This window comes from Crotalus tigris, unplaced genomic scaffold, assembly GCF_016545835.1.
Source record: "Crotalus tigris isolate CLP2741 ecotype Arizona unplaced genomic scaffold, ASM1654583v1 scf7180000023707.100877, whole genome shotgun sequence".
Lineage (NCBI taxonomy): Eukaryota > Metazoa > Chordata > Lepidosauria > Squamata > Viperidae > Crotalus > Crotalus tigris.
This window is the reverse complement of record NW_024100129.1, coordinates 29,601-43,706: the sequence shown is the minus strand read 5'-3', so window position 1 is coordinate 43,706 and position 14,106 is coordinate 29,601. Positions and strand designations below refer to the sequence as shown.

At 44.5% G+C, this 14,106-nt stretch overlaps 1 protein-coding gene across 6 annotated transcripts in view; it reads right to left on the bottom strand.

The window, feature by feature from the left end:
- Positions 1-14,106, bottom strand: part of LOC120297788 (sodium-dependent phosphate transporter 2-like) — a 79,841-nt gene that overhangs the window by 42,938 nt on the left and 22,797 nt on the right. For 2 of the 6 annotated variants that reach the window (XM_039320804.1, XM_039320805.1), the window contains exon 1: positions 3,979-11,981. The exons of the other annotated variants lie outside the window; for them this stretch is intronic. In XM_039320804.1, the coding sequence (XP_039176738.1) occupies positions 6,396-7,382 (987 nt within the window). In that variant the 5' untranslated portion in view covers positions 7,383-11,981 and the 3' untranslated portion in view covers positions 3,979-6,395. Of the gene's footprint in view, positions 1-3,978; positions 11,982-14,106 lie in introns of those variants that run through there. 6 annotated transcript variants of the gene reach the window in all.

Sequence of the window (14,106 nt, the reverse complement as noted above, 5' to 3'; positions counted from 1 at the left end):
TACCAGGACTGTTCCCCTGATCACCCGACCACAACAAAAATATTCTCTCTGGGCTAAGGTCACGGTAGCTGAGGGAGGTACCGAAGGCACGTTTGGAACCACTCTTTGGGTTCCGCCCGGAGGCCTTAGGTGACCAGGCAACGTGCACCAGTAGAAAAAGGAAAAGGGAGGCAAAAAATATCAGTGGCGACCTCAAAAGGGTCTGTAGGCCTGACTTAATACACAACAGGTATCAAATGGCGGTCACCTAGAGCGGAATTTATTCTTATTAATATTATTACTATTATACTAATAATAGGAACAACAACAATAATAAAATAATAATAATAATAATAACAACAACAATAATGGTGATGATGATAATATTGTGTGTTCTGCCTTTAGGCCTGTTGGCCCTGCAGTCGCTTAATTTTTAGCTTTAAATTTTTTTTAATTATTATTATTATTATTTTTAAATTTTATGTATTTATTTTTATTATTATTATATTTTGTCCTATTATTATATGTGTGTATCGGGGGTGGAGTGCTGGCTGTGCGCTCCTATTCTGCCTCTATCAGTGATTCCAGATATGATGTGGAGCTTCCTTAAGCTCGGTTTGCCTTCCTCTGGCAAGAGATGGCAGCCGCAGCTCGTTTCTCCCTGAAAACGGGCTTTGCGGATCCCAGGAGGGTTCTCTAGCCTCCGTTTCTTGGTTGGGGCTTACTCCCTTCCTGTGCTTCGGCTTTTTAAAAAGGAGGCTCGTTTCCCTCTGAAAATAAGCTCCGCAGCCTCCCAGAAGCTGCTTGTGCCCGGGGATTTAAATTTGGCGCGCTGGTGACGTTTTAAGGGAATCCCAGTCAGGGATTGCCTTTGTTGCCTGAAAACGGCAACTAAAATGGCGCCCGCGGTTGCCCTGGGCTGCTAGGGAATCTCCGATGATCCGAATTCAAGTTTGAATCCGGACCTGGAGATTGTTATTTTTTCCCCCAATTTGAGGAAAAAATCCCTTGGAAGGTTGGGGAGAAAAGCTCAGCAAGTGGTCTCTGCTGATGCCTTTCCCCCCCCCCTTTTCCACCTCCAGAGCCCTGGGGCTGGCTGGGATCCGTGGGGAGTTTCCCCCCCCCACACCCCCTTTTTCAATTTTAATATAGGATCAGGGATGATCCCAAGGAAAACTTAGTGGTTGGGGAAAAGGTTCAGCAAGTAGTCTCTGCTGATGCCTTCTTCCCCCCCTTTCCACCCCCCAGAGCCCTGGGGCTGGCTGATATCTGTGGGGAAGTTTCCCTCCCCACCAATCCCCTTTTTAATTTTAGGTTTGAGATCAGGACTGATCCCCAGAAAATTTTGTGGTTAAATTCCTATAGGTGGCAATTTTTTTTGGAAGGGGAAGCCAATTATCAAGGGATAATCAATCAATGGATTTCTTGTCTAACCTGATAAGCTGAGAGCCACGCCAAAACGAGTCTTCTCGAGCAGAGACCAAGTTAAGAATGGACTCCACAGGAAGTGGGGGCGTGTCAAGCTTTGGCTACTTGGTCTCAAGAGCAGGCAGACAGAGAAAACCCATCCGTGGATTATCCATCTCCTGTACTGGAGAACACACCAGAGATTATTTTCATATGTAGTACACAATCAGTACTTGCTAGAAATTCCTGCAAATTCTTTAATGTTGCTATAGTCCTCTTAGCAGCCCGTTGGACCAGTTTTCTTATTTTGTTAACAATTTTGGAGGGACATTAAGTTCTTGGTAACATCACTGTTATGGCATTTTTTTTCCCACACTGATGATTGTATTCACTGTGTTCCATGGTATAGTCAATGTCCTGGAAAAAAAATTGTGCCCTTCTCCTGACTGATACCTTCCAATGAGATTTGGTGCTTGCTAAGTTCTTTACAACCATGGCTGTTGCTGTAAGGGGCAAATGAGTTAATGTTATAAAACTCCTACTAGAACAGCTGAACTTTATATGGGCTTGGTCAGAGTCACTTTAATTGATGGCAGGTGTGTATTGACTACTATTTACCATCAGTTTAAATGTGATTGGTTAATTCTGAACACAGCCACATTCCTATCTATAAGAGGGCGTGAACATTTATGCAGCCACATTATTCTAGTTTTTGTTATTTTTTCCCTCTAAAGGATTTTAGACAAACAGCCAACTTGATAAACAGCTGTGATTTTAATGCAACTCATTATACCTGCCATTTCTTTAAGGTGAAACCATGAAACAAAGTAAAGCTGCATCAGGCACACAGGCAATATGGGGGGAGGGGGGGAACTGGGTGATGGAATTGAAACATTTTCTTTTTAAAAAATTGTTAATCTTACTTTGGCCCTGTAAAGGAATATTATGTATATTCACTGTCTTAAGTTACTTATAAAGTAATAAAGGTGGGATAAAACATCTAAAATAAATGAATACCAATGTTCTTTATTTACAAAATAAATAAAAATAATGAATAAAACAAAAATTACATTTAAAGATGAAATGCCTCTAAATAAGCCAATAGAATGGCTTGGTAGAAATGTGCAATTAATTTAATATAACAACTTTTAAGATTCCCTGATGTGTCATGAGAACAAAAGTAGCTGCTATGTTACATTAAAACAAAAAATCTGAAACATGACAAAGTATTTGCAGCATGGCACTATATTCGTGCTCAGAGGCTTGATGCCTGCCACAATAACAACAAAAAAGATTGAAGAAATTAATCTAGTGACTTCATACTTATAATACTAAATTTTAATAGCCTTAAATATATTTACCAAAAAATAACTAATACTGTAAACCAAATCTATAACCTAATCTGAAAACTAATGATTTCAAGTAAGTATATTAAAAGATATATAAAGCTATTATAAAAGATTAATATCAATAGAATTGAGAACTGTAACAAAATGAATTGGTAACGTTAAGTTATTTAATAGTTTACTGAATATAGATTAAATAATTTAAAATAACCTGGCTGTAGTTCTAGTGTTACTCTAGGGTAGTATGTTATCCATTTAAAATAATTGTTACTTTTAAAAGGTTTTCAATAATAACATCAGCTAACTATGATCAAAATGTCACATTATAAAATATTTTGAGTTTCTGTAGCAGTCATCTGAGAATAACAGAATAATAGTACACATACGATGTTTCTGATCCAATAAACTCTTTCTTCATACAAATCTCCACTGTATTTCTTACACTGGTGCAAAGAATTTGGTTGCAATACACAGTATGTAGTAGAAAAATCATTTTTCAAACATAATACACTAAAGGATATAAAAGTGATTTGTACAGCCTGGTATCCTTATGAATATCGGATGAATGAGTTGAAATGTTAGCATCTCTGGTCAACTTGCTCTATAGCAGGCATGTCAAACATCGCGCAACATATCGGAGCTTTTTCGCCATTGCCGGCAATGGGGTGGGCACGGCTCCGGTATGATGAAACTGGCCTGCGGGCCGGCAGTTTGACATCCCTGCTCTATAGCTTCTACTTAGCTATTATCATGTGAAGAGAAATGGGGCAAAAAAAGGATACCCCTATATTTTCTTTCTAGCACAGTTAAGGAGAGAGTGCCGAAATGAATCAAAGGCATGGATCTTACTATATTCAGGTACTATATTAAACATGAAGCAGATATTACCACAATTATAAATGGGAAAATGTTGGATTGTTGTCAATTCAGATTGGTTTTCTAGATCCCTCACTAATAATAGAATGTCTAATAGCAGTTCTTTTTTGTTTGTTTGTATGTTCAAATTGGCGCTCCGTGGACAAGTCCATGTTGAGTGACTGTCTCAAGGTCACCTGGCTGGTTTCTGTTCCCAGGATGGATTAAAATTCAATTTCCCAGCTTCTAATCCAGAACTTTTAACCAATGCACCAAACTAGCTCTAGTCTGGTCATATCTTTTTACAGACAATTGCGGAAGAGGGAAAAAAAACTGGAATGACTATCTGGGCTAGTGTGGGATGGTATTAAAAAAATGATCAAATACTCACATAATCATATAACTATGACCAACTTGGATCCCAAATATGAAATACCAACAGATATAGTTTTGCATTTAAATGTGAATGCCATGATAAGCCCCAGATAAGTCCTAGAATCTTAAGACCTAGAAATAACAATGGCAAAAGCAAAAAGAAGAGCAGATAAACAAGTTCCCAAAGTTTTTGCTCTAAATTCATCTTCAAATGCATGGTTGAAATTAAAATTTTATTTATCTTTTGAAAAATGAGAAAAAACTGAATTAGTAAATTTAATTGTTGATAAAGTTCTAAAGAAAAAGCATTACAAATAAGAACAGCCTTGTTATCCCCAACTCTTTCTATCACCCAGCATTCTAAAATAAGGAGAGGGACTCTCTCTATGTGCAGTATATTCTCCCTAATTAAAATTTCTAATGTCTCAGGTAACGGGGCGTTGTCTTACCTGAACGCCTTTTCTCAGCATGAAGATGTAGCATCCACCAATGGGTAATCAAAGCCTTCCTGCTCAGATTTAGACTAAGACCAAGCTTTAGCCACACTTCCTTTGGGCGTTCCTTTCCCAGTTTTGTCGAGGCGAAGCATTCATTAGGTCCAACATAGTAGCTTCTCCTGAAAGAAATCTGCCAAACTAACTGTAAAGGGTGGGTGTGGATGCTACATCTTCATGCTGAGAAAAGGCGTTCAGGTAAGACAACGTCCCTTCTCCAGCATGATAGATGTAGCATCCACCAATGGGACATACCAAAGCCACCCATGTCCCTGTTGGGAGGGAAGTCTAGGCTTATGACTCTTGCGTAGAAACTACCTGATGCAGAACCCTTCTGCCGAAGGATGCGTCTGAGGCAGCGAATTTATCAAGCTTGTAATGCCTTATAAATGAGGAGGGGGAAGCCCAGGTGGCTGCCCTGCAAATTTCCTCAATCGAGGTCTGGGTAGACCAGGCCGCAGATGTAGCTGCACTACGCGTTGAATGACCTGTGATGTTGGCCAGAACAGGAAGAGACTGAGCCTTGTATGCATAAGAGATGCATGCCCTGATCCATCTACCAATGGTTGAGGATGATACCTTCAGACCCATGGAAGAAGGTTGGAACGACACAAACAGTGCCTCCGATCTACGGAATTCTGCAGTTCACTTCACATAGTGATGCAAAGCCCTGCGCACATCTAATGTGTGCCACAACCTTTCAAGACGGTGAGATGGTCATGGACAAAAATCCAGAAGAACCAGATCCTGGGACCTATGGAACCAGGTATTGACTTTCGGAATGAAAGAAGGATCCAATTTGAGGATCACTCTGTCATCCTGAAAATTACACAGGTCCCCTCTAACCGAGAGTGCGGCTAGTTCCGAGATGTGCCTTGCCGAAGTGATGGTTATCAAAAAAGCTACCTTCCAGGAAAGGAGATGTAGCGAACACGACTTGATGGGCTCAAATGGTGACCCTGTGAGAACCTTTAGAACTTTTGGTAAGTCCCAAGTGGAATATCTGTGAACCACAGGGGGACCGGTATTAACGGCTCCTTTAAGGAAAGCCGTAACTGCTGGATGATGAGATATCTGGACCTGCTTCTCGCAGATGAGAACAGTGGATAATGCTGTGATCTGCCTGCAAATGGTATTATAAGACAGACCCTTGTTCAGTCCTTCTGAAAGGTAGTCTAACAATATCGGAATGGTGATAGCTAGTGGGTTGACCTTCTTAGTGCTATACCACGTACAGAAATTTTTTCCACGTGGCATCATAGATCCTGCTGGTCGAAGGATGTCTGGAGGCTTGAATTACAGCAATCACTCCAGATGAATAGGACTGTCTGGCTAAACTCTCCCGTTCAAGTGTCAAGCGGCTAGTTGAAGCCACTATGTGTCCAGGTGTTGGAGCTGACCCTGACTGAGGGAAATGCAATCTGATGGAATCTTCCAAGGCGGGGAGACCGATAGGTCCACAAGATCTGCAAACCAAGGACGCCTTGGCCAAAGTGGGACCAGCAAGATTAATTCTGCCTGTTCTAATAGAAGCTTCCTGATGACGGCTGGAATCAGAAGAAGTGGAGGGAATGCATACAGAAGTTCCTTGGGCCATCTGCTGCGTAGAGCGTCCATTCCCTCCGCCCCCCCGTGACGGAAACCGCGTGAAATGTCTGGGAAGCTGAGCGTTTGCTGGTGAAGCAAACAGGTCTATTTGAGTCTGTCTGAACCTCTCCGATATCTCCCTGAAGAGGGCTGGCTCCAATTGCCACTCCAAGTGATCTATCATCGCCCTGCTTAGAGAATCTGCTTGTGATTCTCCTGCCTGGAAATGTGTTCTGCACTGATGGATTTTAGATGGGATTCTGCCCACAGACCCAATGCTAGGGCTTCCTGCATGAGGGACCAAGACTTGGTTCCTCCCTGCCTGTTGATAAGAGCTTTAGCTGCAACGTTGTCAGTCATTACCAGAACATGATTCCCTGTCACTATGTTGGAGAATTGGTGAAGAGCCAGGTGTATTGCCCTGAGTTCTAGCCAATTTATGTTGTGTGCGAGATCGCGTTTGGACCATTGACCCTGTGTCATGTATGTCTGTATGTGAGCTCCCCAACCAAACAGATTGGTGTCCGTGGTCAGGATGAGTCTGTGAGGCTCCTTGAAAAGAGACCCCTTGTGTATGGCTGGTGACCCCCACCATTTGAGTGAGAGCAGAGTGTAATGTGGAACTCTCACCTTCCGTGTGGAAGCACTGATGTTCCACTTCTGGAAGGGGAGTAGGAACCATTGGAGATGTCTGGAGTGAAGTCTGGCCCACGGCATTATTCCTAGGCAAGAAATCATTTTCCCCAACAGTTGCGATAGCTGGACAAGTGGGACTACCTTCTCCCTCTGGATCCTGTGAACTAGAGATTTGATGCTGTCCTTGTGTTCCTGGGAGAGATAAACCTTGCATAGGTTTGAATCTATCATCGCGCCCAGATGTAAGATCCGAGTGGTAGGTGTAATGTGGCTCTTTTTGAAATTCACAGAAAAGCCATGTCTCTGAAGTGTCTCTATTGTAGTTTGTAGATCTAGCTGTGCAGTGCTGAATGAACTGGACTGGATAATTATATCGTCCAGGTAGCATTGTACTCTTACCGGGATCAGTCTGAGATAGGCCGCTAATACTGCCAGTATCTTCGTGAATACCCGAGGTGCTGAGGATAGACCGAAGGGGAGAGCCCTGTACTGATAATGTCTGCCTCCATAGCAGAAACGGAGGAATCTGCGGTGATGTGGTCTGACAGAAACATGAAGGGAGGTCTCTGTCAGGTCTATGGAGGAGAGGTAATCTCCCCTTCTGACGCTGGCCAGAATGGACTTGAGGGACTGCATTTTGAACCTCCTGTAAATTAGGAATCGGTTGAGTCCCTTCAGATCCAATATTGCTCTCCAACCCCATGAGGCCTTGGGGACCACGAAGAGTATGGAATAGAACCCCTTTCCCTTTTGATCCAGAGGAACTGGTTCTATGGCCCTTATATCTAATAAGTGTGTTATGGCTGTGGTTACTAGCTCGGCCCTGTGTGCATGTCTTGGTTGCAGGACATTGAAGGAAGCGGTCTGGGAAAATGGATTTGAGTTCTAGGGCTAGACCGAATCTTATGGTCTCTCTTACCCAGGTATCGTTTGTGGTGAACTCCGAAGTGTCGCTGAACAGAGCCAAGCACCCGCCTATGGGAGGATCCAATTTGGCGTCACTTGGACTTTCTGTATGGACAGCCTCCAGCCCCCCTGAAGGGGTGCTTTGCCTGGAATTGACCCCTGGCTCCTGAATTTTGGCGGTCCTGTTGGCAATCCTATCTGGGGTGAAGGATCGGAAACCTCTGGGCCAATCTCAGGACTGCCCTGATCGAAAGAGCTGCCTCCATTCCCAAGAACTTCTGGCACGAAAGGACTGCCTGCGAAATTCTTGTTGGGGCCTCTTATCCATCTTTCTCTTTCTCTCTCTAAGGTCTTTCTCTTATCCTTCCCTTCAACTAGGTATGGCTCTAGGATTTGGCCAAATAAATTTTTGCCACTGTAGGTGTCTGTAGCTAGACGCCATCTTGACTTTAGGTCAGCCCTCCACTGTTTGAGCTACAAGAATCTGCGAGATGCTACTGTGGCCGCAGTAGATGTAGTGGAAAATTTGGTTGAATGGAGGGATGCATCTGACATGTATTCCGCCGCAGCTACTAGCTGACCTAGAGTCTGTTGTGCATGTACTTGACCCGGAGGAATTAAAGCCTGTAGTTCACGGAGCCACATGACAGAAGTTCTCGCGAAAAAGGACGAGGACGATGCCGTCCTGATAGCCCAGCTGAGGCCTGGTGGGCTCTGCGGAGGGAAAACTCAAGTCTTTTATCCTCAGCTTTGAAGTGCTCAGCCATGTCTCCAGGAACAGTGGATGTGGAGAACAAAGATGTTAAGGGAGCGTCCACTGTAGGCACCTCTAGAAGGGAAGAGAATGCAGAAGATACGTTATACAATCTCTTTTCCGTGCTGCTAGGAGGAGATAGAGTGGCCAATTAAGTCCACTGTTTCTCCACCATCTCTCGGAAAACAGCTGGACAAGGAACCTGTTTTTCCTCCACAACCTTTACCGCAAACAAAGGATTTGACTCCTGTGCAGTAGAAGTAGATGGCTTGGGTTCCTGCTCTGAGACCAAATTGGTCTTGGTGCAGGCCTTTAGCAACAGTGATTTGAATAGGTTTGGATCAAAAAGCCCCGATGTTGGGGTCGGATCCGGAGCCACCTCCTCATCTTCAGACATGGGAGCGTCCGTTGTCTCCAGGTCCACAGACTCAACTTCCCCAATTTGAGATGAAGTCTCAGAAATACCTGAACCCGCAGACTGGACATGTCCAGTATGGTCTGCGGGCAAGGGTGGAGAAGGTGGTATCTGCGTGCGCCCCTTTGCCAAGGAAGAGGACATAAATTGATCAAAGGCATGATGCATAAAGCTCTGGAACTGCGGAGCCCATAAGGATCGCTCAGCTGAAGTAACACCTGCAGCAGTGGCTTCAGGAGCCTGCGTAGTGATGATAGCAGGTGAAATAGAAGGACCAGGGTGAGGTGAAGGAATAGGCTGGATAGGGGCAGGTAGACCGACCTGTTCAGTTCCTCCTTGAGGAGACCAAGCTTTGGGGGCTTGATAAGAAGGCACCAGCGGGGGCTCACGTGGTGAACTGCCCAGAGAAGCAGGGGGAACCACTTCAGCTTCACTGCACCTAAGCCTTTGTGCTTTGGAAAATTCTTTCTCCGGTGCCTGATGTCTCCTCGAGGCCTCTCGCTCAGCAGTCTTGGAGGGTTCTTTAGATGTCAAATGCTTGGTTTTGGCCTTTTTCTTTCCCCCCATGCTCAAATCAGAAGATCTGCGTTTAGATTGTGTTGGGGGAACATCAGAACCTTGCAATGTCTGAGGAGTCTCACCATCTGCCATTGTGCCCTGGACCTTCCAGATAGGAGAAGCCCTGGGAAGGGGGTAAATACGCAGATCAAGTTGTCAGGGAGGGAAGCTTCCCGCGCCCTAAGACAACCACAATGGCAAACAGCCAGACAGCTACCTAAAACTGTCTGTCTAGGCCCTGCTGACACAGCACCAGAAGCTAAAGAGAACAGGTCAGGAAATTTGCCCACAGAATTAAGGCTACAGGAATCAAACACAAAATATACCTCCTATAATGGAAGCTCTATGAAGAAAGCTGGAGAAAAATGACTGATAAACCCCCTCAAGAGCCCAACACAGTGGGCTACTGAAATAATAGGCCTGTATCAGAATCAAAAAGTGACTCTCAATATGGTGGCCACACCCAGCACAGGATTCAAAATGGTGGCCACGAGTCTCCTTAGCGCCTAAAAACGGCTTCTCCCCTTAGCTTGAGCTCCAAGGCAGCTTCTATGAGCTTGCTTTTGAAATTCCCCGTTCAGGGAGACCAGGGGAGGGAAAGTTCTACCACTCGCCCCCCCCCACAGTTATATGGCACTACAACACTTGCGATTCTGTAGCGTAGGGGAGTCTCAGTGCGATCCTCGATGGTGCCTCATGGCCACGAGGCAAAAGAGGCAATCCGGCTATCCGGCTGAATCCTCCAGAGCGCTGGCAATAAAATTGCTCCTGGGCGCTAGGGAAGCCTCCCTTGTTGTGCTCAACAGATGATAAGAGCTAACACCGCAGCTCTGCAGCAGAGCTCCTAGGATCCACGTGGCCAGATAGGCTCTCTGGAAACAACGCTCCCAGGGGTTCTTAACTCCTTGACTTTTGCTAAAACTATTTAAAGATTATTAATCAGCTAAAACTACTAGAATTCCTACTGTCTAACCTAATTTTAACTACTTAAATTAGAAAAAAATTGAGGAGCTAGCAAATCTGTGTCCTATCTGAGCATAGACTAAGACAAAACTGGGAAAGGAATGCCCAAAGGAGGCGTGGCTAAAGTTTGGTTTTAGTCTAAATCTGAGCAGGAAGGCTTTGATTACCCATCGGTGGATGCTACATCTATCATGCTGGAGAAAATGTGATTCAGATCATGTGATCTTTGAGTATTATTGGTGAATAATTATTGGTCAAACTAGACAACAGTTGAGGAATCTGTAGATTCCCAGATTAGTGATTAATATTGTTTAATACTGCATTGGTTTTTTTTTTCCAACTATATTTACATCAAGGGCAATAATGAAAATAATTTCACACTGATATCATCCACGGAGAGCTAATGAAATGGAGTGTTAAGCACTGGCATCCATTTCCTCATGATGTAACTGCTTACCCATAGGTTAAGTATGTTCATAAAAGATGTAATTGGAATATATTTGGACATATATTTAGTCAATGAACTGCAACATGATAAAGTTTCATCCATCCAAGTTTTGAAAGCAGCTTCCAAATAGTTTTTGATTTTTTAAATATTTTTTAAATATTTTTTATGAGAATGGATACACAATTATCCATACAGTGATCATTTTTACTCAGTAAAATCTGTATAGCAGGCAGTAATTCATCCTAATGAAGTATTAATCTAAAGAAAAAAGCAGTCAGCAAAAGGTTTGAATGCTCTATTATGGATTTACTTGCAACACATATTTTGTTTATTTCATTTATTTCTCCTGCATAGTTTAATAATTCCATGGATAGAATGATAGTGATTGGTTCAAATTTCATCAATTTCATAGTTAAATATGAATTAAACCTTGGTCTCTTTAATCACAATTGCTGCATGGTTGTTTTCTATGTAATATTGTATTATAAAATATATTCCCCAGTCTCCATAATAAAGGAACATGGAGGAGGCTGTTCGGATTCAATTAAACATTTACTGGATGTTCTTGTTAAGTAAACTACAACTTTTTGGTGGATGTAGGACAATGCATTTCTAGATTTAAGTATTACAAAAGTGTTTCACTCCGGATTTCTACTATAAACATTTTCTGACAATGCATCTTATTTGTGCAAAGTGCATTTCAATTGAGCACTGATGCCATAATTACTGACAATGCATAAGTGACTATCAGCATATTATTACTTGTGTTACAATGACAGTTAAAAAAAGACTGGTATGTACCATATGGTTCATACACACAGAGAGATACATACACACAGATGCACACATCACTTTGGGCCATCTCTTTGTATAAAGATATGAATGGATATATATGAGAGACAGAATATATGAGAATCTTTCAAAGTGGATCATAGAGCCAGAAAAAAAAATCTGTTCTGGATGATTTCAACTCATAGATACATGCAGAATGACAACTTCAAAGAAAACACAGAAAGAGGCAATCTTCTTTAAGTCCCTTAGTCTAACATTAATCTGAAATGATATTCCTACCCGTTGTTTGCTATCACAGTATTTTGCTATTGAACAGTTTAGATCTTTTTGTACCATTCTGTTGACAGTAAGGATTGGGGCGCTGACTTACCTGAACGCCTTTTCTCAGCACGGAGATGGATAATCCACGCAGTGGGTTGAGACTGTATTCCTGGCCAATCAGATCACTCAGCCAAAGTTGCCACGCCTGTCCTGGACCATGATTCTCCAGTCTTGACACGAGCGCAGCCATTGACTGACAGTAAGACGTTTTGGCTCAACTAAATATACCCTATTATCCTAGTCTATAAGGGTGGGTGTGGATTATCCATCTCCGTGCTGAGAAAAGGCGTTCAGGTAAGTCAACGCCCCTTCTCCAGCACTGGAGATGGATAATCCACGCAGTGGGACATACCAAAGCCTATTGTCCCTTGGGTTGGGGAATAGACTGGTCCCGTGTGTAACTTTGGTCTAGAACCTGCTGGAGAACCCTCCTACCGAAGGAGGCCTCTGCAGAGGAGTACTTGTCGATTTTGTAATGGCGAATGAATGGAGAGGGCGAGACCCAAGTGGCTGCCCTGCATACTTCTTCAATAGAAGCCTGCATGGCCCATGCTGCTGAGGTGGCAGCGCTCCTTGTGGAGTGGGCCGTGATATGCTTGGGGACTTGCAAGGACTCCGCCTGGTATGCCCCAGTGATGCATGCCCTAATCCACCTACCGATGGTAGAGGACGAGACCTTCCGGCCCCTGGTAGCGGGGTGGAAGGATATGAAAAGCGCTTCCGAGCATCGGAATTCCGCTGTGCGCGAAATGTAATGTCTTAGTGCTCTTCGTACGTCCAAGGTGTGCCATTGTTGCTCCAGGGGATGAGCTGGGTTTGGACAGAAGTCTGGTAGGACTATTTCCTGTGATCTGTGAAAAAAGGAGTTGACCTTTGGAATGAAGGAAGGGTCTATTCTTAGGACTACCTTGTCCCTGTGAAAGTGACACAGGTCCTTCCTCGTTGAGAGAGAAGCTAACTTGGATATCCGTCGAGCTGACGTGATAGCTACTAAGAACGCTACCTTATGGGTCAGGTAGCGAATGTCACATGTTTTGAGTGGTTCGAAGGGCGCTCTGGTAAGAGCTTGTAGTACTCGTGGTAGTTCCCACGATGGATACCTGTGCACGGTTGGCGGTCTGATATTCGCAGCCCCCTTGAGAAAGGATCGTATTAAGGGATGCTTGCCCAAGGTTTCACCGGGGCTGGCAGAAAGTATAGTTGAGAGGGCGGTGATCTGCCTGCGCAGCGTGTTTGGCGAGAGGTCCCTCTCTAGGCCATCTAGTAAAAATCCTAGGATCTTGGGGACTGTGATCCCTTCAAGTAACAATTCCTGTTTAGAGCACCATGATAGGAAGCTTCTCCACGTGGCCTCGTAGATACGGTTCGTGGAGGGGCGCCTTGATGCCTGTATGACCCTAATTACACCCTGTGAGCAAGCCTCCTTGGCTAAAATTGACCATTCAAGAGCCAGACGGCTAGTTGTAGCCATTGTGGCTCTGGGTGGGAGATCTCCCCCTGTTTGAGGGAGATCCTCTCCGGAGGAATCTGCCATGGATTCATGCAGGAGAGACTCCTCAGGTCTGCGAACCAAGGTCTCCTTGGCCAATATGGGGCCACAAAGATTACCTCGGGTCTTTCCCGCAGAATCTTGCGTACTACCGCCGGAAGGAGAGGTAAGGGTGGAAACGCGTACAGGAGTCCCCTTGGCCATGGGCTCCGTAACGCATCCGTCTGCTCTGCTCCCCTGGATGGGAATCGGGAGAAGAAGCGAGTTAGGTGGGCATTGGAAGGAGAGGCAAATAGGTCCACCTGGGGAAGCCCGAAGCGGTGACAGATCTCCCTGAAGATCCTCGGGTGTAGTTGCCACTCCGAGTGATCTATTGTTGATCTGCTCAACAGATTTGCTTGGATGTTTGCCTCCCCCGATATGTGGTCAGCCTTTATGGAGGCCAGATGTTGTTCCGCCCAGGCCCCCATAGGAGGGCCTTGGCCGAGAGCGAGCGAGAGTGTGTGCCCCCCTGACAGCTCTGGTGAAAAAGGACGCAGAGGTAGTCGCCCTGGTAGCCCAAGCTATTGCCTGGTGCGTTCTCCTGTAGTTGGACTCACTCTTTCGGTCCTCGGCTTTAAGAGCCTCAGCAAAATCTCCTGATATGGCCGTGTCCGATATCAGGGGACCTATGGGTTCGTCCACCACCGGCACCTCCAATGTTCCCTCTAGCTCCCTTGCTACGTTAAATAGCTTCCTCTCCGCATTGCTAGGAAGCGGTAGGGAGGTTGGCGCTGCCCAC